The sequence below is a fragment of the Eurytemora carolleeae genome, unplaced genomic scaffold (assembly GCF_000591075.1).
Source record: "Eurytemora carolleeae unplaced genomic scaffold, Eaff_2.0 scaffold5, whole genome shotgun sequence".
Taxonomy (NCBI): domain Eukaryota; kingdom Metazoa; phylum Arthropoda; class Copepoda; order Calanoida; family Temoridae; genus Eurytemora; species Eurytemora carolleeae.
The window spans coordinates 505,461-533,191 of record NW_019396741.1 but is presented as its reverse complement, the minus strand read 5'-3'; the positions used below and the strand labels follow the sequence as shown (position 1 = coordinate 533,191).

General features: G+C 32.9%; 2 protein-coding genes and 1 long non-coding RNA gene across 7 annotated transcripts in view; 1 reads left to right on the top strand and 2 right to left on the bottom strand.

Moving 5' to 3' along the window:
- LOC111708034 (Bardet-Biedl syndrome 2 protein homolog) overlaps positions 1-27,731 on the top strand; it is a 31,333-nt gene that overhangs the window by 1,316 nt on the left and 2,286 nt on the right. For 2 of the 4 annotated variants that reach the window (XM_023481276.1, XM_023481278.1), the window contains 22 exons: positions 249-311; positions 1,218-1,337; positions 1,920-2,051; positions 2,926-3,009; positions 3,497-3,624; positions 4,349-4,485; positions 6,203-6,249; positions 7,540-7,633; positions 8,204-8,294; positions 8,898-8,985; positions 9,783-9,854; positions 10,227-10,280; positions 14,023-14,103; positions 14,623-14,718; positions 15,691-15,782; positions 16,575-16,677; positions 17,879-17,928; positions 18,833-18,885; positions 20,016-20,087; positions 21,234-21,288; positions 21,834-21,902; positions 22,464-22,508. In XM_023481276.1, the coding sequence (XP_023337044.1) occupies positions 249-311; positions 1,218-1,337; positions 1,920-2,051; positions 2,926-3,009; positions 3,497-3,624; positions 4,349-4,485; positions 6,203-6,249; positions 7,540-7,633; positions 8,204-8,294; positions 8,898-8,985; positions 9,783-9,854; positions 10,227-10,280; positions 14,023-14,103; positions 14,623-14,718; positions 15,691-15,782; positions 16,575-16,677; positions 17,879-17,928; positions 18,833-18,885; positions 20,016-20,087; positions 21,234-21,288; positions 21,834-21,902; positions 22,464-22,508 (1,826 nt within the window). The remainder of the gene's footprint in view (positions 1-248; positions 312-1,217; positions 1,338-1,919; positions 2,052-2,925; positions 3,010-3,496; positions 3,625-4,348; positions 4,486-6,202; positions 6,250-7,539; positions 7,634-8,203; positions 8,295-8,897; positions 8,986-9,782; positions 9,855-10,226; positions 10,281-14,022; positions 14,104-14,622; positions 14,719-15,690; positions 15,783-16,574; positions 16,678-17,878; positions 17,929-18,832; positions 18,886-20,015; positions 20,088-21,233; positions 21,289-21,833; positions 21,903-22,463; positions 22,509-27,731) is intronic. The other 2 variants (XM_023481279.1, XM_023481277.1) reach the window with 1 other exon arrangement.
- LOC111708035 (uncharacterized) lies at positions 22,917-24,887 on the bottom strand. Its single transcript, XM_023481280.1, has 2 exons — positions 24,572-24,887; positions 22,917-24,458 (listed from the first exon to the last, which is right to left on the bottom strand). Exons 1-2 carry the CDS (start codon positions 24,732-24,734, stop codon positions 23,323-23,325), a joined length of 1,299 nt encoding a protein of 432 aa, XP_023337048.1. The 5' UTR covers positions 24,735-24,887; the 3' UTR covers positions 22,917-23,322.
- Positions 27,096-27,663, bottom strand: LOC111708036 (uncharacterized). 2 transcript variants are annotated; one of them, XR_002766580.1, is made up of 2 exons: positions 27,331-27,663; positions 27,096-27,210 (listed from the first exon to the last, which is right to left on the bottom strand). It is a non-coding gene; the product is annotated as an uncharacterized LOC111708036 (long non-coding RNA). The 2 variants fall into 2 exon arrangements; XR_002766579.1 differs by having other exon boundaries at positions 27,096-27,204.

Here is a 27,731-nt window from a genome sequence, read left to right as displayed (position 1 = left end):
CTGATAGCATTGGTTATTTTTTATTTAGGTTTCAAATCTGGATCTTTCAAAGATGGGTTTCAACAATGCACTTGAATCAAAACAGAATAATAGGAAAAGTTAAAAGGTTTATCTTATAGCACACCGAAATTTGGTTCTCATTTTGATACAAAAAGAGAACAGTCTGAGTTATGCGCTTGCAAAATTGCATATTTGCCTTATCTATCTACCATCATCCTGCGCCTAAAATGAAAAATAAAATGTTTTAGGTTCTGATTCATAATCCACATCAAAGACTAGGTTTACAGGCTGGACGCTTGGTCGCGAACCAGGTAAATAAGTTTTTCAGTAAAGGAAATGAGTATTTGCAACAAACTCTGACTTTCTAATTCCTATAACTTAGCAACCCATTCTCCTAGACCTTTGATATTTCAAACTATTATTTCTGTTAGATCAAATAGTCTAAGTTTGAAATATCAAAGGTTTACACCATCAGTTTGCGAAGCTATAGGGGTTAGAAAATGTGAGTTTGTTGCAAAAACTCAATTTTTTTGTTTTCCCTTTTCAAAAGAACTTCGTTCGTCCGATATACAAAGGTTTACAAAGGTATCCTTGAAATCATTGGCTAATCAAGAATGAAAGCTTTATCCATGTTTTTATTTGTAAAAGTTGATTTTTTTTTAACTTCGGGATTTCTTCTGGAAACAAAAACAAAACAAGGAAACAGAATAGAACACTTTTCAGGCCATATTATTGAGCAGATAAAGGTTTGAAGGGTACAGTTGTGAATTGGGTATGCCCCTCCTGAAATAAAAAGCACCTTTAAGTTGAGAAATATAAATTTTATTGAAAATATTTAAGGATAATTTTTTGAAGTGTATTACTCAATAAATAACTAGTTTTCAGTGGTATACATTATATATCCTTTATCCTCTTCTTCTCAGAACTACAGTATAGACTCATAAAACTGTGGAATAGGAAAACTATATTTAAGCAATCTTATCGTGTATTTAATGAAGGAAATGAAGGAAATGTTTCACCAATTGCATGAAATTCAATTTATTATAGTTGTTCTTGGACAATACAGAATTACTGTGCTTCGTGGCCATTGGATTTTTTAAGGTCTAAATCTAAGATCATCTAGCTCTCTATTCCACAGGTTTATGGGTCTCACTGTAATTAAGGGAATTGTGAGAAGGGTAACTCATGTAAATACATATAAATACTTCGTTTTTTAGGCGAACCAGGATTTATCAATGTTGAATATAAACCAGCGAATTCTCTCGCTAGCCGCAGGTCGACTCAACCCTACCTTGAATAGAGATATTCTTCTAGTTGGCAGTCCAACAAACCTACTGGTAATATTATATTTTGGTACTGTTTAACCCTACCTTGAATAGAGATATTCTTCTAGTTGGCAGTCCAACAAACCTACTGGTAATGTAATATTTTGGTACTGTTTAACCCTACCTTGAATAGAGATATTCTTCTAGTTGGCAGTCCAACAAACCTACTGGTAATGTTATATTTTGGGTTTAACCCTACCTTGAATAGAGATATTCTTCTAGTTGGCAGTCCAACAAACCTACTGGTAATATTATATTTTGGTACTGTTTGATAAAATTTGAATTTGACACCACACGTCACTGAATGTTTTTCCAAGATAGGAAAAATCTGAACTTTGAATAATCTATGCCGAGAAAGATTAGTTATTTAATATTTGTGCAACTTCGAAAAATTGCCAAAAGGTCTTGTTAATTTGTGGCATTTTCTGTTTTTTTTGTACACCTTAGCTTCTGCTATTACTATGTTGGATGATAATAACCATAACAAATACAAAATATTTAACCATTTCGGTTAAAAAGGTAAAGAAGAAAAACATTTAAGAAATTAGCAAACAAAAGGATTTATGTGAATATACCTTTTTTATTTGTTTCTAGGCGTATGATGTTGAGAACAACAGTGATATCTTCTACAAGGAAGTGGCGGATGGAGCTAATGCTGTTCAGATTGGATATATCGGAGACAGGGAGAGACCTCTTGCGGTAGTCGGAGGAAACTGTTCTCTCCAGGTATACTTGGGAAAACTTTAAGGTCAAATATTATTAAGATTTAAAAAATTGATTTAGCTTTCGTTATTTATTATCGTTATTCACATATTCACTTGTTATTTTGAAATATTTATGCTGTAAATAAATAAATAAATAAATAATACGAATAAGAATAGATAAATAAGAATAAGAATAAATAAATAAGAATAAGACTAAATAAATAAATAAATAAATAAACATCATTCTGTGGAAACCTTGGCTAAGCCCTCTCCAAAATAACCACCAATTCTAACTCATTGGTATGAATGAAAGGAGGAAAGGCGGAGAAGTAGAAAAGGAAAGGTTGAGTGGGAAAGAAGAAGATAGGGTAGGGGAAGGTAAGGAAGGGAAAGGAGGAAACGGGAATGGAAGGAAGAGAAAGGCAGAAGCTCTTGACCTCTTTATTTCAAATTTTCGATAAAGATTACACGGCTTTTTACAAGTAATCATTAACTTTCCCCATTGGCTGATAAATGCTGGAAACAAACATACTAACATTTTTTGCTATTTCGCGCACAACTTCATAAAATTAAAATTGATGAACAACTCCAGTGTCAGCATTCTAAAAATTTAAGTAAAAAATTAGTACCTCCGGCGCGCAACAACTTTGATTTCAAATTACATCCTTTTGTGGATTATTTAGCACTATTCACTAATTACTGTAATTAGTTTATATAATTATGTCTTTTGCGTTGTCGAGTTTAGGTAAGGAAATCAAAATAAAATTGGATAAAATTGGATAGGATTGGATGGGGGAGGGGGGGACAAATTTGAATCATATGCACTCAACCTGTGATTTGCTTTACACTAAAATTTATTTTTAATTTTCGCATTGATTTTGACTTGAAATATTTAGGGATTTGATTTTGAAGGAAACGATCCGTTCTGGACTGTTACAGGAGATAATGTTACCTCTCTTATATTAGCTGATTATAGTAAGGTGAGTTAATCTGTCTAATAACTCCTTTAATCTTAGATATTTTCTCAAAGGGTATGTCAAATGACGCTTTATTTACAAAGAAACCCTTTAATGATTTTTGTTTTCTTAAATTAATAGATTTCACTGTTTTCTCATTAAAAATTTATTGTTTTTTCAAATTTTTGGTTTCAATAAAAGTTTTTTTAAAATCATAATTTGACTCTAACAGTCGTCTTCCTATTTCCCAGTTAAATGGGTCCCATTGTTAAGTGATAACCAGACAACTCTGGAATAGAAAGATGACTTTTAGAATCAATTTATAACTTTAAAAAGTCCAATGAGCATGAGACACAGGAAGTGTTCAGACCCATTTCACAAAATTAATGATTTAATAAGTGTCTTGTAAAACTGTTTCCTTTATAACAACATCAAATACATTTAAGTATTGCTATAATGTCGTCTTCAAATTACGTTGTTTTCTGGTTATCACTGTATTTTAATGTTGTAGAATGGAAAAAATGAACTCATTGTTGGCTCTGAGGACTTTGAGATCAGAGTGTTTGCGGAAGACGAGATTATCACTGAGATTACGGAGACAGAAGCTGTCACTGCCCTCACTCCTATTCAGGACGGAAGGTTCGAATATTACAGAACACTTCACTGTTTTAAATAGATCCATACAACTGTGAAATAAGAAAACAAGCTGTTATACGTAAGTTATGATTTTCCAATAAAATTCTGTGTTTTTGCAAAAATTGAATACACAAAATATTAGTTAAATATCGTCTTCGTTGTCCACAGGTTTATGCGTCCCTCTGTAGCCTGTAGGTGTCATCAAAAATATTGTTGAAAGGAAATTAAAATATTCTAAACTAGAAAATACAATTTCTGTCACGAATATCTTATTCTGTAAACTTTTTATTAAAGAAACTCTACATCAAATGTGCCAACTCCACCATCCCCTTTGTTCAACAATCTTTCAGACACATCTCATCTTTCATGTTTGATCTGTTACCTTGTATCAGCATAAACCCTACACAATTGTACAGCATTTCATTGAAACAGTTTATATTGTCAAAGCCAGCAAATAAACTTAATTGCAAAACTTGAAATAGAAAAATACCATTCTTTTATAAAAATAATTTTTTTTTATATGCCACCATTTTCAATGAATGGTGCTAATCTAAAAACTTAAAATTGCAGGTCCATGTTAGAACCAGTTCTTTACAAAAGCCCTTAGGTTTATGAGTTGTTGTTGGGTTTATCATTGAATCCCTCGAGGGTTTAAATCTTCATTGTTTCAAATTTTTCATTTTTCTGATTTATCTTCCTGCCATGAATTGATATAAATAAATTCCAGGTTTGGATATGCATTAGCAAATGGTACAGTGGGCGTCTATGAGAAAACTACGAGATGGTGGAGAATAAAGGTAAACAATGGTACAGTGGGCGTCTATGAGAAAACTACAAGATGTATGATTACTGGCTGGAGTTCAGGTAAAAGAAATGATTACTGGCTGGAGTTCAGGTAAAAGAAATGATAACTGGCTGGAGTTCAGGTAAAAGAGATGATTACTGGCTGGAGTTCAGGTTAAAGAGATGATTACTGGGTGAAGTTCAGGTTAAAGAAATGATTACTGGCTGAAGTTTAAGTAAAAGAAATGATTACTGGGTGAAGTTCAGGCAAAAGAAATGATTACTGGCTGGAGTTCAAATAAATGAAATGATTACTGGCTGGAGTCCAGGTAAAAGAGATGATAATTGACTGGAGTTCAGGTAAAAGAGATGATAACTGACTGGAGTTCAGGTAAAAGAAATGATTACTGGCTGGAGTTCAGGTAAAAGAAATGATTACTAGCTTGAGTTCAGGTAAAAGAGATGATTACTGGCTGGAGTTCAGGTAAAAGAGATGATTATTGGCTGGAGTTCAGGTAAAAGAGATGATTACTGGCTGGAGTTCAGGTAAATGAGATGATTACTGGGTGAAGTTCAGGTAATAGAGAGGATTACTGGGTGAAGTTCAGGTTAAAGAAATGATTACTGGCTGAAGTTTAGGTAAAAGAGATGATTAATGGCTGGAGTTCAGGTAAAAGAGATGATTACTGGGTGAAGTTCAGGTAAAAGAAATGATTATTGGCTGAAGTTTAGGTAAAAGAGATGATTACTGGGTGAAGTTTAGGCAAAAGGAATGATTACTGGCTGGAGTTCAGGTAAAAGAGATGATTACTGGCTGGAGTTAAGGTAAAAGAGATAATTACTGGTTGGAGTTCAGGTAAAAGAGATGATTACTGGCTGGAGTTCAGGTAAAAGAGATGGTTACTGACTTTAGTTCAGGTAAAAGAAATGATTACTGGCTAAAGTTCAGGTAAAAGAGATGATTACTGGCTGGAAATCAGGTAAAAGAGATGATTACTGGCTGGAGTTCAGGTAAAAGAGATGATTAATGGCTGGAGTTCAGGTAAAAGAGATGATTACTGGGTGAAGTTCAGGTAAAAGAAATGATTATTGGCTGAAGTTTAGGTAAAAGAGATGATTACTGGGTGAAGTTTAGGCAAAAGGAATGATTACTGGCTGGAGTTCAGGTAAAAGAGATGATTACTGGCTGGAGTTAAGGTAAAAGAGATAATTACTGGTTGGAGTTCAGGTAAAAGAGATGATTACTGGCTGGAGTTCAGGTAAAAGAGATGGTTACTGACTTTAGTTCAGGTAAAAGAAATGATTACTGGCTAAAGTTCAGGTAAAAGAGATGATTACTGGCTGGAAATCAGGTAAAAGAGATGATTACTGGCTGGAGTTCAGGAAAAACATAATTCCTTTCTTATGTGTCATTTTACTTCTTTTTTTAATTGTCATTATACTTCAAGTTCTTTTTTGGTATTATGCTTCCTTTCTCAGTTGTCCTATACTTCCTTTCTTATTTGTCATCAAACTTCTTTCTTACTTCCTTTTCATTTAATTGTCCTATACCTTATTTCTTATTTATATTATACAGGGTGTCCCAAAAAACATGGGAATTCAGTGACGAATTCAATATCGTCTTTGTTATGAATTAGCATTGGAATTAGTCCTAATATATGTATGTAATCATGTAATTGTTAACACCATGTTTTATTTGTCCTTTATCTTACTTTTTAGTTGTTTTTATCTTAGTCCTGGTTACCACTTTTAGTATTAGTTTGTTAACCAAGTAATGTACTCATATATCATTTTCCAGGGAAACTTGACGCAAGAAATGATAAAAGTGGGGAAGTTGTTTTTAAGGTAGGTTTACACTTATTATTAGATTGATTGATAGATAGATAACAATTTTTAAGCTTGAGACTAATACTGCAGAGACTAGATTTTCTGGGACTTTCTTTGTATTGCTTGTTTTACCAGAGTCTAAAACTTAAGAATGCGCGAATTTTAAGTTCGAGGTTAAAAGTTCTGTAAAATAATGAGTAGCTACTTAAATATCAAACCTTTTCCTTTTTAAATTTGAATTTCCCGGGAAAAATCTGAACCAATCAGAGAAAAGGATTTACGGAGAATTTTTACGTAACTATCGGTATCAGCTGTTTTTTAAATTTTAAAATATTTACGTAACGGAAAACAAAACATATTTCCAGTTACAACCGTATTTTGGGTTTAAATCGAAACATTAAATAATCTAAAACGTGAAATTTATTAAATCAAGGTTTTTACTTTTAAAAATATCCTAATTAATTTGAATGCCGTGCTTACCGCTGAATAGACAAATAGGGATTGCGGGATTTCAAGATTTTAACCCTGTGATTAAATTTTAACTCGTCGATTTTGGCGAGTTAAATATTTAACCTCACGGTTAAAGTTCAGTTTAAGTTAAGTCAGAAGTGACATTTAGTGAAGTGAACTTAAAATTTAAGTCAAAACTTTTCGTTCTTTAGTTTTAGACTCTGATCTCTAAAAGTTCTTCTTAAATCTATTTAATTGAAATGTGTTGTTATCATTATTGAAATTAGGTGGAAAAAATAATCAAAACAGCCAAAAGCTATTTTCCACCTAATTGCTTTATACTTGTACTGTTAATATAATCATCAATATTTGTAATTGTGAACTCGTTCTGTACACAGATACATGTATTTTAGCAATACACGTTATCTATCTATCTATATATCTATCTACTTGAATTTGAAGGAATGAACTTGACTATAACGGACTAAAATTGACTACTAAAATGCAATTAATAAAAATGAAGTTTCTAATACTCGAAAGATGATTTGATTTTTATCCAAAATGAATAGATTTTCTACCTTTCCATGTCTAATTATTACTTAATGAATGTGTTAAAACTACAGTGAACCCCATACAACTTTGGAATAGGAAGACGGCATCATTTAATCTCCTCATGTATATTTGATATTGTTACAAAGCAAACAATGTTACTAGAAGCTTAAAAATCAACATATTAATAAAAATGGATCTGCACGTGCACACATAAAGCACAATTGCAGTGTTTCAAAACTTAATTCTCACTCTACCTCCTATTCCACAGTTCTATGTGTCTCAATGTATGTCAATTCATTTAACCAGGATAATATGGGTGCCTCCATAGCTGGTCTAACCCAGGGGGATTACAGGCAAGATGGCAAGATGGAGTTGATCGTTTCATCAACAGATGGCGAAGGTGGGACAAAGTTTTGAAATTAATACTTTCTTATTTTCTGATCCAGAATTCGTCTGCTTATTATTAAATTAATCACAGGGTGTCCCACATCATATTAGATAAATTTGTACCTTTGGGAATCGGGAATTATCATTCTCTTCAAAAAATACAGTTATGTCCCAAAAACCCAATAAGTGTTTAATTCTGATCATCCCTATATGTTTTCCGGCATTAGAAATGCACACGTCGCTTTTGTGTAGAACCCACAATTAAAAATAAAATTTTAAACATTGTTATCTAACTCATACTTGATCTGCAGACAAAGATTTTAAGGTATTTTGAATCGGGCATTGACATCTTTGTCTAGAGGGTCCTCCTGAAACCAAGAAGAATCTGATGAACCTAAATGTTGAACAGTCTCTTTATATAATTAATATTTAATATTATATTAGTTGGAGGATATCTACCTGCCCCTCCTGAACCTAAATGTTGAACAGTCCCTTTATATTAGTTGGAGGATATCTACCTGCACCTCCTGAACCTAAATGTTGAAGAGTCCCTTTATATAATTAATATTTAATATTATATTAGTGCGAGGATATCTACCTGCTCCTCCTGAAACTAAGAAGAATCTGATGAACCTAAATGTTGAACAGGAAACCATTAGAGAATTATCCTCTAGGTTAGTTTAGACAGGATTATACACAACTGGGATTTCCAACCGAAATTCCGTTGCGCAAAATTGTGCAGAATTGTGCGGAATTGCGCGGAATTGCGCGGAATTGCGCGGAATTATGAGGAATTCTGTGGAATTATGCGGAATTGTGCTCGAATTGCGATGAATTCCAAGACTCGCAATTGTGCGTAATCCACCTGCATTGGAAACGATATAATTAGAATTATTAAAACTTAAAATCAGTTTGTAGTTTTAAAAAGGTTTTAATCTGCCTATCTTGATTTTTAAGGAGTATTTGGCATAATCCTGATAAGTTTGTGTTGAAGACTGTACTAATTTTACCCAGTCTTATCTTATATTTATTTAAAAGAATAAATTCAACCTTTTTCATTTATAATCTGTATCTATTAATATATATAAACTAGTAATATCGGTTTGTATTCCACTACGGAAATCTTCTTTCAAATTCAGCCTATACATTTGTAATCTGTATCTATTAATACATATAAACTTATAATCGGTTTGTATCCTACTACGGAAATCTTCTTTCAAATTATTAAAGGTCCATAACATATGTAAAAAAGAACTGTTTCTACCTTTTTTTATTAGGAAGCAGAACCTTTTGTTAGAGTTGAAGAATTATGAAACAAATCAAAAGAATAGTGGTTTCTTGAAACTACCAGCTCCAGTTGATGAGGTAAATAGTGGTTTCTTGAAACTACCAGCTCCAGTTGATGAGGTAAATAGTGGTTTCTTGAAACTACCAGCTCCAGTTGATGAGGTAAATAGTGGTTTCTTGAAACTACCAGCTCCAGTCGATGAGGTAAATAATGGTTTCTTGAAACTACCAGCTCCAGTTGATGAGGTAAATAGTGGTTTCTTGAAACTACCAGCTCCAGTTGATGAGGTAAATAGTGGTTTCTTGAAACTACCAGCTCCAGTTGATGAGGTAAATAGTGGTTTCTTGAAACTACCAGCTCCAATCGATGAGGTAAAACTTTGAATAGAAAATTAAACGCTAATTGAAGACGCCTGAACTTGATATCCGCAGCTTAAACTTTTGAATTTACTCGAATTAGAGCTTAATCCGTGAACACCAGCTGGACATGCATTTTCTCAGTCTCTCATTGGAATTGGTTGATGTTTTCAGCAGATCTATCTTTGGTTACATCGATCCTCGGACCATCTCAAATTGAACAACTTTATCCGTCTATTCGGATAGAATTTACACTTCAAAAGTTCCGAGCTCAGACCTTTTTCTAACCTTGAAACTAATTTATTAATTGAAGGGTTTAAATGGACTGTAAACGTAATTTCCAGTGACACTTATGCAAACTTCAATTACGGGGATTCACGAAAAATCCTCCAAAAGATAATACATATATGATTTACAAGACAGGGGTTTCTGTAGCAGACGACCTAAATTGAACTGCAGTGGGATTAAGTGCTTTATACACATATTAACAATACAAAAGTTATGACCACTGGTTTCAGGATGGTAAAATCCCTGCCCAAACCCAACTACAAACCGTTCTAGCAATTAATCTTGGTTCTGAAGGAAAACAGGTAGGTTTTACACTGCTAAACCATATCATTCAATTAAATTGAAATTGCTGGGAACAAAGAAGCTTCAACTTTTATTTTCTAACTCTCTTCTTAAGCCTGAAGAGAACTTTGATATTTAAACTGTAAAATCTACTGGATTAAATTGAGAGTTAGAACAATCAAAAGTTTACACCGTCAGATCCAGTTTTACAGGGCTAGGCTTTGAAGCAATATATGTTCTACATTTTCTAAGTTAAAAATCAAATTCAATGTCAATTATGTACTTGTAATGAAGTTTTTTTTTTTTCGTGTCTTTCAGCTCAAGCTAAGAATAAGACTAATCAACTTCTGTAGATTTTCGTAAAACAATTTTTTTCTAATATTAAAAACTAGGTTTTATATGGTTTCGGAGAAGATAGATTAATGAGAATACTTGATGGTGTCAAGGTATAGTGGTCAGGTCACCCTGTGTACTGTACACTGTTCACTGTACAGCTGTACAGTACGCAATGTAGTGTACAGTGTACGCAATGCACAGTTAGGAGAGCAACCATGTAAATAGATTAATCCATGGCAATAACAAGGGTGTTACTTTTATTTTAAGAATAATACTAAAGTTGAACTTTTTCAGATAAAAATTGTCCCTTTTAAAAAACTTGAATGATATTTTACCAATATTATTCATTCACAGGGTGTCCCAATAAAAATAGGAATTCAGTGACGATTTCGATATCGTCTTTTGAAATATTTCTTTGATTTCGTATCGTGATACCTACTGAGAAAGCTGTAATCCGTAACATTTTGGTTTGCTATGTTTACAATTTGTTTGTTTATGTTTTGACTGCATACGGTTGTACTTAGTAAAACAAGAAAATTACTGTATACAAACAGAGTAAACTTGTCCGTCTTCACTGTTCACTGTTCATCTTGCAGAGACATTACAGACACATATTTACAGCAATTTACCGTTTTCGTAACATTGCAGACAAAATAATATTATTATAATCAGGTATTACAATTCTAATTCCCAACAAAGACGACCTCTAATTCGTCACTCAGTTCCCATGTATATTGGGACACCCTGTATAACACCTGTGCACACAAAACCTAAACTGTATTCCAAATGATGCTAAGAAAAGCTAAATCACATGTTTGCACATTGCTCTCACTAAATTGAAAATCAAATCAAACTTGAAATTTTAACTGAGTTTTGCCGCAAACTCTTATTTTTTTTTATTCCTATGTCTTTGCAACCCGACCTTTTTATTCCTATGTCTTTGCAACCTAACTTTTTTTTATCTCTTTGTATTTGCAACCTAACTTTTTTATTCCTATGTCTTTACAACCTAACTTTTTTAGTCTTTGCAACCTGACTTTTTTATTCCTATGTATTTGCAACCCAACTTTTTTATTTCTATGTCTTTGCAACCTAACGTAGTAGACCTTTGATATTTACACCATGCATCTGGTTGCAAAGATATAGGGATTAGAAAATTTAAGTTTGTGGCAAAACGCAGTTACTATTCAAGGAAGAAATAATGTTGACCTGTATATACAGCGAGTTAAGCAACCATTGGAATTTAATGACTTTTAAAATATGACTCCTATATAGAGCTCATAGCCTAGTAGGACTATATTATAGTAGGACTATATTATAGAGCTCATAGCCTAGTGTAGGACTATATTATAGTAGGACTATATTATAGAGCTCATAGCCTAGTGTAGGACTATATTATAGTAGGACTATATTATAGAGCTCATAGCCTAGTGTAGGACTATATTATAGTAGGACTATATTATAGAGCTCATAGCCTAGTGTAGGACTATATTATAGTAGGACTATATTATAGAGCTCATAGCCTAGTGTAGGACTATATTATAGTAGGACTATATTATAGAGCTCATAGCCTAGTGTAGGACTATATTATAGTANCCGATTGAAAATTAATTTTATTTTCCCTAATAGTGTTAGGAATGTTGGGGAAATTAATGAATTTTTGGGGAAAGATTATTAAAAAGAGAGGGCCAACTAGCCACTTGATGTCGATTTTATTTTTTTCCCAAATCTTCGAAAATAATACTTTAAAATATATCCCTAAGTATAAATGATACGTTATTGAAATTAAACTCACTAGATAGATTGTAGCTTAGGCATACTTATTAAATAAATTATTTATATGAATATAATATTTATGATGAGGGAAAAAAGATTGAGAAGACGAAGTTTGAAGTCAAAATATTAAAAAAAATTTAAATTAAAGGTATTTCATATTTGTGTTTCTTTTCATAAATAAAGTATGATAAATGTGCACTGTGAGTGTGCAGGTAATAATGGTTGATCAACTTCAAACTGATTTTTTTAGGAAATAAAAAGAATACTTTTTTTGAGGAAACAATTCAATAAAAGATCATTAAAATACATTTGTCTAAGTCGCTAAGGTGTAAAAGATGTTAGGTAGGGTTACATTTTACTGTCACGCATTGGGGTCATTCTTTATCAAGTCATATATCCATGGGATTGGGAAGTCAATGTCCAGATTTTCTTTTAATTTAAAGAATAAAGAATGATCCATTAAAACTGTTCAGGAACTAGTTTATGGTAAACAAGGAATAGATATTTCTCAAAATTGCGCTGCGTACATATGACATGGTGGTTTCTAGTCAATAAAGATATATGTTTATTAATTTTAAGTAATTAACAACCGGCCTTCCCATACCCGCCCAGGAATATTCCGACCTTTATTATTGTTTTGATGAAACAATAGTTCAGCTAACTTGCGTCACAGTAAAATGTGTACACAACTCCTATCCCCCCTACGCCACCCTTAATTCATGACACCTTGTATAAGTTGTTAGCAACCAGTTAATCACATACACCTATAAATAAAATAGATAAAATAGTTAAATTGCATGAATTAAAACAATGTGAAGTCCATGTAATTTCTCGAGCACCAAATTATATTTTAATTATATTGCTTAAAGTATGCAGTGTTTTGGAAAACTTCTTTCGGAATCATTTGAGACATATTAAACTTTTTAAAGATCTGTAAATCCTGAGTTTGAGCGCAAAACTCCTACTTTGAGGGTGGATACGTTTTCAGAATTATTTTTTTGAAATTATAAAATAACGACAACGAAAAATAAAGTAAAAACTATACAGTAATCTAATTAGATGGTTAGGAACAGATTTCTCAAAAGAAATTTGTCAATAAATCAATGCTAAATCTGTTATTTCGTTTTCATTATTATATTGAATTTCTTATCTTCTTGGAATTTATTCTTTAAAATCTTCAAATGTCGTCTTTTCAATAATAATTCTAGAAAATCTGAGAAAATCTTTATGAATTTAATAATGAGAAACCAGAATAATGAGAAAATAGAAACTAATAATTGAACAAGATTACTTATTTTCGATGATAAGATTAATTTTTATTTTCTCAACATGTTCCTNTTAAACATATCGTAGATTATCCTTTAAACCTTTATTGGGTCAATCATGTTAAACATATCGTAGATTATCCTTTAAACCTTTATTGGGTCAATCATGTTAAACATATCGTAGATTATCCTTTAAACCTTTATTGGGTCAATCATGTTAAACATATCGTAGATTATCCTTTAAACCTTTATTGGGTCAATCATGTTAAACATATCGTAGATTATCCTTTAAACCTTTATTGGGTCAATCATGTTAAACATATCGTAGATTATCCTTTAAACCTTTATTGGGTCAATCATGTTAAACATATCGTAGATTATCCTTTAAACCTTTATTGGGTCAATCATGTTAAACATATCGTAGATTATCCTTAAAACCTTTATTGGGTCAATCATGTTAAACATATCGTAGGTTATCCTTTAAACCTTTATTGGGTCAATCATGTTAAACATATCGTAGGTTATCCTTTAAACCTTTATTGGGTCAATAATGTTAAACATATCGTAGGTTTTTTTTTAAATCTTGAAAAGTGTTTAATTCTGACAATTGCATTAAAAACTGTCACGTTTTACAGAGAAACCACAGTGGAATAAAATAATTTTATATTTGAAGAATTTCAAGGTTAATTTTTAATTACATACCTGTACAGTCCTTTTAAATCAAATCAATGGCAATAATTGCTTGCACTATGTTTCACCTCGTCATGTAAACTCCTGTTCTCTCCTTGAATTGTTTTTGTTCTTTGTTTAGCCCCACGTTGAGGTCACTCTGTCAACTTCGAACAATACCATTATTCGAGCAGTTCTTATCTTTGCAGAAGGAATCTTTGAGGTAACATTTTCGATGATATTTTTTATAGACAGGACATTTCATAGACAGGACATTTTACAGACAGGACATTTTATAAACAGGACATTTTATAGACAGGACATTTTATAGACAGGACATTTCATAGACAGGACATTTTATAGACAGGACATTTTATAGGCAGGACATTTTATAGACAGGACATTTTATAGACAGGACATTTCATAGACAGGACATTTTATAGGCAGGAAATTTTATAGGCAGGACATTTTATAGACAGTACATTTTATAGACAAGACATTTTATAGACAAGACATTTTATAGACATGACTTTTTATAGACAGGACATTTCATAGACAGGACATTTTATAGACAGAACATTTTATAGATATGACATTTCATTGACAGGCCATTTCATAGACAGGACATTTCATAAACAGGACATTTCATAGACAGGACATTTCATAGACAGGATATTCATGGAAAGGACACTTCAAAGTCGACCCTGTCTTGAAGCTATGTAAGTAATTTAGAACTGTTCAGGGTGAAAGTTTTGTAGTTCATCCTAAGGATTTTGGGAAGAATATTTCTGTACCAGTGTCACCACCCAGAGATATACCTGTAGATCTACATATCAAGGTAATAAGTTGACCCCCCCCCCCCCTCTGTATTTCTGTACCAGTGTCACCACCCAGAGATATACCTGTAGATCTACATATCAAGGTAATAAGTTGACCCCCCCCCCCCCTCTGTATTTCTGTACCAGTATCACCACCCAGAGATATACCTGTAGATCTACATATTAAGGTGATAAGTTGAACCCCCCCCCCGTATTTCTGTATCACCACTTAGAGATATACCATAGAATATAAAAAAATGAAATGTGGTTTTGTCATTTCATAAAAATTTATTTGAAGTTCGAAACTATAAGTTTAGTTGAAATTCGAAACTGTAAGTTTATTTGAAATTCGAAACTGTAAGTTTAGATGAAATTCGAAACTGTAACTTTAGATGAAATTCGAAACTGTAAGTTTAGATGAAATTCGAAACTGTAAGTTTAGTTGAAATTCGAAACTGTAAGTTTAGATGAAATTCGAAACTGTAAGTTTATTTGAAATTCGAAACTGTAGGTTTATTTGAAATTCGAAACTGTAAGTTTATTTGAAATTCGAAACTGTAAGCTTAGATGAAATTCGAAACTGTAAGTTTAGATGAAATTCGAAACTGTAAGTTTAGTTGAAATTCGAAACTGTAAGTTTATTTGAAATTCGAAACTGTATGTTTATTTGAAATTCGAAACTGTAAGTTTAAATGAAATTCGAAACTGTAAGTTTATTTGAAATTGCCCTTTTTCTACTGGTAAGGCCACTAGATGAATTTGTACTGTACATCAAATTTTTGTATCGGCAAGACCACAAGAATAAGATGAAATTGTACCAATTATCTTTGTACTGGAAGGCCTCTAGTGATGAAGCTGTACCGTACAGATGCACTTCTTGTGCTAAGTTATAGGTCACTTCTACAAACAGATGAGACTGTACCGTATCCTCTCCTTTTCTTTTATTGTTTATGTTTTGTGTAAAGTTTCTATTGATTAAGTTAACTTTTCAGGCTTTTGTTGGGCAAGCAAATGCCTCTCAGTACCATGTATTTGAGTTGACCAGACAGCTACCACGCTTCTCTATGTACTCATTGGTACCAAGGTATGTTTATAAAGAGCGTTTTTCCAAGACAGTAAACTGTGACATATGCGAAATCAAATTATAAGAGTTAAAAAATTTACATTTTGAAAATTTACATTAGAACAAGTTCTTAGGATACATTTAGTTTGATGCGGATCCGGATCCTAGATCCTGGATCCTGGATCCTGGGGATCCACCTTGCCACACACACTGACTTTTTAATTCATATATCTCTGCAACCTGATTCTGTAGAAATTTAATATTTCAAACTATGAATTCTGTTAGATCAAGTATTTTCAGTTTGAAATATCAAAGGTTTACTCCATCAGGCTGCAAAGATCAAGGGATAAGAACATTTAAGTCTGTGGCAAAAACTCAATTCTTTATTTTTTCTGTTTTCACTTATTTTTAAGATTAAACATTTAGAGATTTTATTAAGTTTTAATATTCGCTCATTAGCAATCAGTTGAGATTGTGAGCTTAAAGTAGATTTTAAGCATGGTATTGGATGGTATTGGATGGTATTGGATGGTATTGGATGGTATTGGATGGTATTGGATGGTATTGGATGGTATTGGATGGTATTGAATGGTATTGGATGGTATTGGATGGTATTGGATGGTATTGGATGGTATTGGATGGTAATTTGCCCCTTGGATCCGAATGTGTGGATACGCATATTTTTACGGATCCGGATCCAGGTAGCCAAAATGTTGCGGATACAGCGGATCCGGATCTTAAGCACTGAATGCAAGGTTGCAAAGATTGGGATTTGAGGCGAGTAATAAGTTAATTTTCAATTTAAATGTTAAGTGACGATGAGGTCCCTGAGCCTGAGGGTGAGCTGATGTTGGTCCTGAAGGAGAGAGTTCAGAGGATCATCATGTGGCTCAATCAGAACTTTCTTCTTACAGAGGTGGCCAACCATTTAAAGAAACTATACAAAGTAATTTTAAAATTAAAGATTTCCATTCCCGATAAACTGTGGTACCCTTCTAGCCTGGTGTCGGAGCACAACACTGCGATTTCATGGTCTCACACTCTCAAGCTTAAATTGTTAAGAATTTTCCCAACTACTTCTAAAAAACCAAAGCTAACAATAAGTGCTTTATAGTGCTAAAATGTACATGTAAAGGGCTACAGAAAAGCATAAGTGAGTTAGAGCGGTAAAATCTAAAATGTGACAAATGATGGAACTATCCTTGTTTTCTTTTTGTTAAAAATTTTAAAAATTATAATTTTCAATTGCGGTTTTTTTTATTAGAATAAATATTTAACCTATGCAGCAGGAACTTTGTAAAAGGAAAAAACAGGACATCTTCCCCAATAAAGGTTTTAAGTGTACCATTGAGAATGTCATTCTTTGAATGCAGGTGGGACAAATTATATTTAAAATACCTTTAACATTCACTAATCACTATTTTTGATCATTTTTCAATGGGTTTTATACAATTTTACGTAAATCTCACTATTTGCAAAAATAAATAAAAAGACATGAATATTGAATATGCGGGAACAATTTTAAAGATTTGATGAATACTTTCGATGTCTGGCTTATTTGGGGTTTGACTGTACCTACCCCAAACTATATTTATTTCCCCGATAAAAAAAACCTGAAAGATTTTTACAAACCAAAATAATATATCACATACACTGCATTATTTGCTACGCCTTATTTTCGAAAAATATATGCACAGGGTTACCCTAAAAAAATGAGACTTCAGAGACGAATGTACGGAATGTAAACTGTTCTTTTATTACGGACAGCCGTAGTACATTTGAATTTCCGAGCCGGGTCCACCTTTCTGGTCCCAGTTTGTACTGTATCGTCCGGACATTGGGTAAATAAAACAGACAATCAATAGGACTAGCCTGTGCAACAAGGTTGACGTGGTCAGGCTTTGGGTTGAATTTACTTTTACTGAAGGACCAGAGTTGCGTGTTTATATGTTTCTCTGCAACTCTAAAATTCATTATTTATCTGTCAAATCATTCAATTAGCCAATTAAAAACCAGATTCAAGGCAGAATTGACTTTATTTAAACTTGGGATTGTTATATTATTGAGTTGTCTTTACAGTCTCATCCTTTGTGGGTAACCCTGTATCTTATATTTAGGATTTGGAGAACAGTGCAGCAGCTCTAGATGTTAAATTCTTATCTCTTAGGTAAATATCCTAAAAATTCTGGGAATTAATAGTTTGGGACTGGTAAAACGCTATGTGAGCCAGTACTCTAATGCAACCCAAGGGTGTAATGCAAGGAAAGTTATTTCAGTGGTGTACGAATTTTTGCACTGCAGTGTACTGTCTTTGGGCTCTAATGTAAACACAAGAATAGGGGTGCAACAGCCTGACATGGGATCCATCTTTCAAATAAAAAATCAATTAAATATACTGGTCATAGGAATTTATAACATAAATGCATTTTTTAATCATTTAACAATGAGACCTAATAAACATACAAGTTTGATCAATGTTTTCACAGACCTAGTACTAAGAAGAAGTAACTTCTTCATTGTGCCCTCCTCCTCCATTACTGAACGAACACTGATGCATCTATTATTGTTTACAAATTCCGCCCAGAGAGAACTGGTTTCAATATGTACACAGAGTATACACAACCGCAATTGACTTTCCTTGCATTACACCCTTGATGCAACCTGAGTCCATATGAGAAGTAGTTCAACTAACCGTACCTAGTACAACTACTTTTCATTGTTAAAGGGACTTCAAAGCGTAATTTAAAGTGTCCCTCCAAGCGATAAAGACGTTTTTCTGTCTTGAAAAGTGTTAAATTTTGAAAATTTCACCATTGCTTTTTATAAGCAAGAAATGCGCAAGTAATATTTGCAGAAAGAAACCGTCAATAAAAATTAACCGATAAAAGAAACAAAAACATTGATATCTAATTCTATACTTGATCAGACAAAGGGCACCGTTGTAAATCGGGCATTGCTATTTTTGCATGAAGGGTCACTTAAAATTACTCTTACAGTCCCTTTAATTAAATTTTTAATAATTAATGACAATAGAAAATATGTGTTTACTTCCATTGAATTGTATATTCTAGGGATGGAGCTGTTTTGAGTATTAATGCTGATGGAACAGGAGTAGTAAAAATAAGTAAAAATAGTTTAAGTTTATAATTCATACAATTTAATTTATCTTTCTGGGACCAAATTTAATTAATTTGATATACGTCTTTGAATTTGAATCACTGATTCAAAGTTAAAGAATAAGAGTAGATTTGAATCGATGATTCAAATTTGAACCGGTGGTAGCCAGTTTAAAATCATTAAATTTGGTCACTGACATTATAAAGATCTGATTACTTGCCGTAAACTTTTAATTTTCATTTAATTTTTAAATTATTATATCTTATAAACCTTATGTTGTAGACCTTTGATCAAAAAGTCAAAATAAGTTTTGAAATCAAAGGTTTACTCCATAAACGTTCATGAACTAGCAATAGAAAGTTAAAACTTGTGGTGATGTAATCAATTGCTTTGTTGTCCCATTGCAATTTTTAACCCTCGCTTCTGCAGTATACATTTAAAACACACTTTATTGAGAAACTTACAATTTTGAATAATGTTTTAAAGAAATTAAATGAGTATCTCATGTATTTTTGATCTGAAAATCCCCTTAGAGTACCTGAAGGACCTGAAGAGCATCGGAAATGTCATTCGATGAACGGAAAGTCAGTTATAGATAAAGTCTACGCTAGTCTCTTTAAATCCTTTAAATACCATTTCTGCAAACTTATGTAAATTATGTTTTGACTAATTTATCTATCTATTTTTTTGAAAAATTTTAAATGAATTTTGAACCAAACATCATCTATCTATATGATAAAGATCTTCGCTCATCTCTATTTAATAAAGCTCTTCGCTCATATATATATGTCAGCTATAGCTGGCCAAATGGCTTGACCGAAAGGGCTGACATTTTTTGAGAGAACCCATGCGTGCCCGGGAGGTAATAAAGGCTAAATAAATTTTTTTTTCCAAATTTTTTTAATGCCACGGGCAACGCCAGGCACTTCATATAAATATTTGTATTTATGTTAACTATAGCTGGCCAAAGAGCTGAACCAAATTGGCTGATTTTTTTTATTGAACTCATGCCTCCCCTAGGGATAACACAGGCTAAATTTTTTTTTTTTAATTCTTGAAGACTTGATTTTTTTTTACGGGCAACGCCGGACACTTCAACTAATAGATAACAATAGTAAGTAATAAATTCTTGTTTAGGAACCAACAATATGGATTTGGCTGGAGACATTGTTCAATCATTGGCAAATTATCTTGGCTTAGAGGACTTAGGTAATCAATCTTAGCCTAGAACTTTTGATTTGAAGAATAGACTACTGAATATATTTATATTCAGATTCAAATGTTGCATATTTTACATGATTGAAATTTACAGTGTTCTTTTGAATTGAAGGATTCAGGTTTAACTCCAAGAAATCCACCAAGAGAAAACGTAAGCATAGATTCAAAGAAAGATTGTATGGATAAGATTATCTCTATGCGTTGGAAAAAATTGAATTGCGTATTTTTTCATATTTGTTTAAAGAAAATCGTTTAGACAAAAAATTGATACAGGGTGTCCCAAAAAACATGGGAATTCAGTGACGAATTCGATATCGTCTTTGTTATGAATTAGCATTGTAATACCCATGTTTATTGGGACACCCTGTATTTAAATCGATATTTATCGTTGATCAGATAGATTGATAGATAAGTATTTCGGCTAAAATCATTTTTTTAAGATCTAAATGTTTATTTTGTAAAATTATAACCTAAAACATTATTGGTTTAAAAATATGTATATATATATACTAAATATACATGTTTATAATGACATTTTACATTTATATATATTTTCACTGTCTATTAAACAAAGATTAGTTCTCGAATGTGCGTGTACCAAATCACATCCTTTCGTCTGGAATCTTTTGAGACAAAGCAGGCATAGAAATCTCCCACTTTTGCTCTTGTTATTTTTGGGCAAAGATTACACTTGTCAAAAGTACAATATCCAAACATACTGTAGGAACTGGAGGAGGGTGCTAGGTCAGATTCAGTGGTAGATTTGTTGGATCCATGAAAGATTGGGTTGGACTTTGGGGAGGGATCTGATCCATCCAACTGGGGGATTAGAGATTCCCTCGGGAATCTCACATCACAGGATGGGAAAGTTTCTATGTAAGAAGCCCTAGATTGTACTTCTAGAATTGGGCAAAAATCACAATATATACATTTTTGCAAATAATTGATTAATAGCCATTTTTCCAAAGTTGTAACAAATTATAATATAATTATTTATATATAAATATAAATATAAATATAAAATTATAAATGTCTAACGCTTTGCACTAAAACGTGCGTAGCCTTAATTGGTATTGTGTGGGATTTCATTAATCTCTTCAAGCTTTTATGGTTCTTTATTCTATCTATTGTTAACAGGAAGCACTGCCAAGTTTCCTGCTGAAATGTTTAAACTAGAAGGACTTCTCTCAAGGTAAACAAATAATTTTTCTGATAAATAATATTAAAAACTGTTTAAAATATTGCTAAGGACGGAGAAGGGTTGGAGGAAGGAGGGGGATGGAGGAAGGAGGAGAGATGGAGGGAGGAAGGGGGATTGAAGGAGGGAGGAATGGTGGAAGGAGGGGGATTGAAGAAGGGAGTGGGATGGAAGAACGGGATTAAGGAAGGAGGAGCGATGGAGGGAGGAGGAGGGATGGAGGGAGGAGTGGGGAATGGAGGANGGTGAGTATAGAACTGGGTTTCACTGAATTATGACCTGTACTCATTCCGTTTTCAAAGTATTTATGAAAAATAGAACCGCGTAGTGCTTTGTTTTTGTTTTGTTTTTATTATGAACGTGTTAATTAATTTAATTAATTAATTAATTTAATCTGAAAACTACGATAACCCAGAGGAGCCTGAATAACTTGTCCTAGGTTTAGATCACATTATGATAAGAAATTACTTTTAAAAGATATTTGATAAAACATTTTTTTATTTTGTAAAGAAAATAATGAACAATCCCTTTAAATTTAGAGCTGAGGAACTACAGTTTGTAAGGTTAAAACTAAGCGCTGATATGGCAGACCATTCAGGGGTCATCAGGTATTTAGAGAACATATTTTCTATAATGATCAGAGTTGGAAAGGAACTGAGTTCCTGCGCCACAAACTCAAATTTTCCCACCCCTATATCTTTGAATTCTGATGGCGTAAACTAAAAATATATAATCTAACAAAATTCCTAGGTCTACGACACCGGGTTGCAAAGATAGAAAGATTAAAAAATCATAATTGTGACAAAAATTCAATTCATTTAAGAATGTGATAATTAGATGGATCAGCTACGTCTGGTTTAATTTCTTAAAATCAAATTTAAAAACCTTTCTCGACTACAGAAGAGAATATAAATAAGACCTCGGTATTCGATCTCGTTTTTATGGCGAGTGGTCCAATTAAACTGTGGAAAAGAAGACGACATTTAAGTAATCTTAAGTGCATTCGATGTTGAAATTCAACTGATCTAATGAAATGGGTCTCTACGCTATAATGTTCAATTAATGTGTTCATTTGACTTCTATAAAATCCAAAATGTCTTTATATTGCACAATTTTATGTGTCAATTGTAAGCTTTGAACTCTTGAAACATTATTTTGACATTTTATAGGAGCCTGGTAGTGCGTGGAGAGGATTCGAGAATATTAAAAGATATGTAAGTAATTTTAAACTACACAGTAAGGCAACATAGCTAGTACAGGGGTCCATTTAATTCCATTTCTGATGGTTGAAAGTACATTTAGGGGCGTAAAAGTACACTTGCTGTGGCATTGTGAACTTTGGCAAGTTTTTTTTGTGTACACGTATTTCAGAAATGTGTACTGCTGCATTTCGGGTGTAAAAAGATGTAAATTTCAGTAATCAACTGAAACAAGAAAGTAACAGAGATCAATTGAAACCTATGATATGCGATATTTTCTACAGCAGGTTCTGTTGTGTACTAGTACTGTACACGAGAACGACTAATCAGCAGACATCTTTATCCAGGGATGTTTTGTTTCATGTGAAAAATTGGAATATTTCTTTAAAGGTTGTAATACTTGGCATTCAAAAGAATTTTTTTCTTACTTTTTGGTATTTGGTCGGCGTTCGGAAAAAATTTCATTTTTTATCTCTATCGAGCTCTTGCTTATTTGTACAAATCCAGTTATCTATTGGTTAGAAAAATATATAGTTTACGTTTATTGGGTATATATATATATGGAATATATCAAAATTCTACGAGTACCTAATATCTCGTATCATTTGAACACCCATAAATAATTGGATTTATACTTAAGCTTATTTTCTTACAATCTATCAATCAAAAAAAAAATTTTCCCTTAATTCTGATCAATCAAAGAATAACTCTTTTAACTAGCAAACAGACAACAAAAAATAAAATTCAATATCACAATAATTTCGTAAAAGTTCCATTTTATTTATATTCAACCGTTAAATAATCTAACTGAGCTTTGAAACATCAATTGTTAATAAGGAATTTTCCGAGCTGTCATGATCTTGTATTCATCGGAATTATGTTTATAAGTTTGTACTATCTGTACTGTTTTCCATCTTCCGTGATGTGCCACTTCGTCTGGCGTAGCTCCACTTTCCAGCATCTGTGTCACTCCTTCCATTTTTGCTGACTTATCTGTCACTCTATCTGATTTTTCTCCCAGCTGATTTAGCAATCTTCTTAAATGTTCAGTAGCTGTAGAATTCCCTAATCCACCTATTTGCGGCTGCCACAGGTTGTTAATTTTTCTGAGTCTACAGTTCACTTTTCTCCGATCTTTATTCGTTCCGTTGAACTGAAATCCGAATCTTGAAAAATAAAATCTTGTAATAAATACCGGGCAGAAATTAGTATTATTTTTTACTAATTTCGTAGTATTTCCTCTGTGTTTAGCATCATTCTTCGCTCTTCTAAAATTTATCTCGATTTCTTCTCCGTTGTCGGTGAAATCAGCGGCTTCCAGATGAGCAAAACAATCAAACCTACAGAAGGTAAAATAAACTATTACTATCCTGAATACTGTTCTCAAGTTAATAGCGTTAACTTTGTCGGGACATTGCACGCACGGAATTACAACTTTGTTGACCATTTTCTTGATAGTTTCCAGAGCTAATCTTGGTGCTTTTACTACTTGTGTTTTCCGTTCCAGCGTCAAATTCTTTACTCCATCTAGTATCCTACAAACTCCTTTTGTAAAAACAGTTTTCCCCGGATTTACTAAATCCTCTAGTAGATTAATAGCTGGTTTGACTTTATTTATATACGATTCAGTTACTGCATTTTTTTCCAGGTAAAGAATAAAATGTTTTACACTCTGCTCAGTAGGACAAGTTTCGTAACCATGTATGTTTTGAAAATGTTTATAGTCTTTAATCACCCCTTCATAATTACTTATAGTCCCTGGCTTCAATGTTGCTTTAAGTACTTTTGATGCAACTTCTTTTAAGTCCTCATCCATATCGAAAATCGGTTGGCAATCTTTTAAGTCTTCGATATTTAAATCTAGTGGTAACTTCCTTTCTTCCGGTTTTGATACTACAGTAGTTATAACCGGTCTGGTAAAACCGGCCTTTCTCTTTACACAGGACTTTTCTTGAACTCCTACTTCTAAACGTAAAACAACCTCGTTATTTTCTTAATTTAAAATGAAAAATTATTCAACATTTTTTAGAACTCGAAAAAATTTGACAATACTTAAGGATAATAACTAATTTTTTAACCTGGAACATTCGATTTTTCTCCAAACACCCTCTTGCTAAAAACAAAGCGGCTGAGATCTTTATTTTCTCCGACTTCCCTCTCATCCAAACCCACAATCTCCTCTCTGGCTACTTCGTCCGCTTCTCCATTTACAAACCCATTATTAATAATGAAAAAATCCATTCTGAAACATACATTTATTTTAACTTTCGATAAACTTTCTTAAATTGGACAAACAATTTCATTTTCTTCTTTCGTTTTTATGAGAAATGCCAAACATTGAAAATTCTTCACCCCGTCAAACACGTTTTGTGTTGAATTATTTGGTGTAAATTTTGGTTTACAAATTTTAAATTTTTTAATTATTGGGTGAAAAATTTTATTTTTTACAATAAACGGCCAAAAATTTGAGTTTTTCCAGAGAGGTATAAACAAAATTACTGTTAAATTACATCTGTACAATTACTGTTAAATTACATCTGTACGACGATAATAATTTAATTACATCAATTATTAAATGCGGTGGTGGGCATATCCAATAAATTTCATTTATTTCAAGTTGTTGCACAAAGAAGTTTATTCCAATAGAACCCTCTTGGGGAATTTTGCTAAAAAATCTTTTACATTTTCTGTTTTTAGTACTGGCGAAACAATCAATTGTTGGTTTATGTTCAAAATATTTGCATATTTCTAAATACGAATTTGAATCTATTGACCATTCGTCTGTCGACTTTTCAAATTTAGAACCCAAATCTGCTAAAACAAGATTTTCATCTTCTCTTGGAGCCCAGACCGGGATAATTACAACGCCATGATCGGCTTCAAACTTTTTAATCATAAGAATCTTTTCCTGAATATACAATTTTCTTGAACCTTTTTTCAAAAAACTATACAAATTTTGAGAATCTGTTAGCCAATATATTACAATGTTCGATTTTACATTCATAGGTTTATATAACTCTGTAAATTTTATTACGGATAATAATTCTCTGTAACCAGAGCTTGACTGAGACTCTTCTTCCGAAAATTTAAATTCATGAATAAAATTAAATTTCTCCATTTCGTATAAAAAAGAATGAGATTCAGAAGAGTCTGAACAAATATACATTTCTTCGCTATTTGGGTTGTAATGTTCTACTTCCGTGTAATACAGTTTTTCATTTGGATAAATTACATGTAGAGGAGTTTTACAAGTTTGGATTTTCCTTCCATTGAACTCTACAATATTTGTTAGAAAATAATTTAGTTCAATTTTTGCATGATTGTCTAATACAACAAAACCTTCCCAATCTTGAATATCATTGACGTGAACTGCTTTTCCTAGAATATGTTGGCAGTGTCTCGTCATCACTTGTACAATATTACCATGGGATTTTTTCCGTGACGCTATTTTTCCCAATATTGTTGCCATTTCTCTCTTCGCGTTTTTTACCCGTGCTGTACACAGGAGGAATCTTCAAGATTGTGAAAAGTAGATTTACCACGAGTATAACACAAGGAGGGTACGAGAATTAATCACGTGAATTATCAACCAGTTCTCCATAATGCTAATCTCGTTGAAAACCTGTGTTTTGTTTGTTGGGTTTATTTCTCATTTCATGCTATTATTCAATAAAGTTACCGAATATCCCTTTTGTTCTTTTATTTGTGTCAACAATAATGTTTTATGTTTTTTTGACGTATTAAACGAATCCATGTAAGAAAGTCACAGGAAAAAAAGTTTCTGGAAAAAATACCTGGAAATAAAAACTTTGGTAAAAAAGTCCTTATTTTCTGAAGTCCTAGAACAAAATGTCACTGGAAATAAAGTCCTTAGTTTTAGATTCCTGGAACTTTGTTTCCGAAAACTTGTTTGGCGGTTACTGTATTTCACACAGACTGCTAATAAGCTCTCACGGGCTAGGCAAACCAGGTCTATAGTTGTACCGACACGACATGCTACATTTCCACGAAAGGGTTTTGATTGCCATCGAACCGCTACTTGTTGTCTATAATACCCATTCAAGGGTTAAGTTTTACAATTTTTAACGTAAAAGAACCTGTCAAATCTTTCGTTGGGATGTTTAGAAAGATGAAAATTTCCCTGTATGATAATTAAAGGACTACAGTATGGTTTTGGTGAATTATATTGGTGAACAAAGCCCACACAGATTATAAACTAGCCACACAGGCCATATTCTAGCCACACAGGCAATAAACTAGCCATACAATCAATAAATCTGCCACACAGGCAATATTCTAGCCACACAGGCGATAAATCAGCCACACAGGCAATAAATCAGCCACACAGGCAATAAATCAGCCACACAGGCAACAAAATATAAAAATAAAAATTTCTTACCCTGAGTGACATTCTCTCATTTAATCGTTCCTCCTGTAGATTAGCCGACTCCATCGTGAAGAAATTATCCAGTTTCCTCTTGCTCTTGGTTTTAACTTCAACCTTAGGTTCCTCCTCGCTATCTTCATCATCCCTGGCTGCTCTCCTCCTTACCATCGTGTCCGTGGCTCGGTTTCTCCTTTCCTCGGCTTCCCTTACTCTTGCTGCTTCAGCTGCAGCTTGCCGAGCTGCTAGCTCCCTTGGATCCTCATCCACTAGCCCATCCTGACCAACCGGTGGATCTACTGGGTCTACTGGATTTTCTATTACTAACTTAATCTAAAAGTTGAGAAATTTAATATAACTTAAATCTTCATCTTGCTTATGCTTTATGCCCAAAAAACAAAATAAACAAACGGTAATAAAAATTGTTTAAAATGGAAAAGTATATACTCATACTCAGATCTAATCCTGTTGATGGTTTCTTGAATAATGACAGTTTGGTTTGGTTATATTTTTCTAGACACACTTATATAACAGGATGTGACGTCATAGCAGATCTCGTATGCCGATAAAAATTAACAATTTTCATGTATAGTATGGCGATCTGGGCCACTTTAGGCCTGCTTAGCCTATCCAGGTAGAGCATATGCGCAGTCTGGCTAGTCTGTGGTAATCAATATATTCTGATATACAGAGCAATAAAACACTCCCTTACACTATGCATTCTACAGTTTGGAATTATTTTCTACAACTTAACATCATTCTTCCAATTGTTTATTACAACAGCATGGGTAATTTCTGCCCCTAATACCAATCAATTAACATTTGGGATCGTATTGGATGAAATTATATTGATC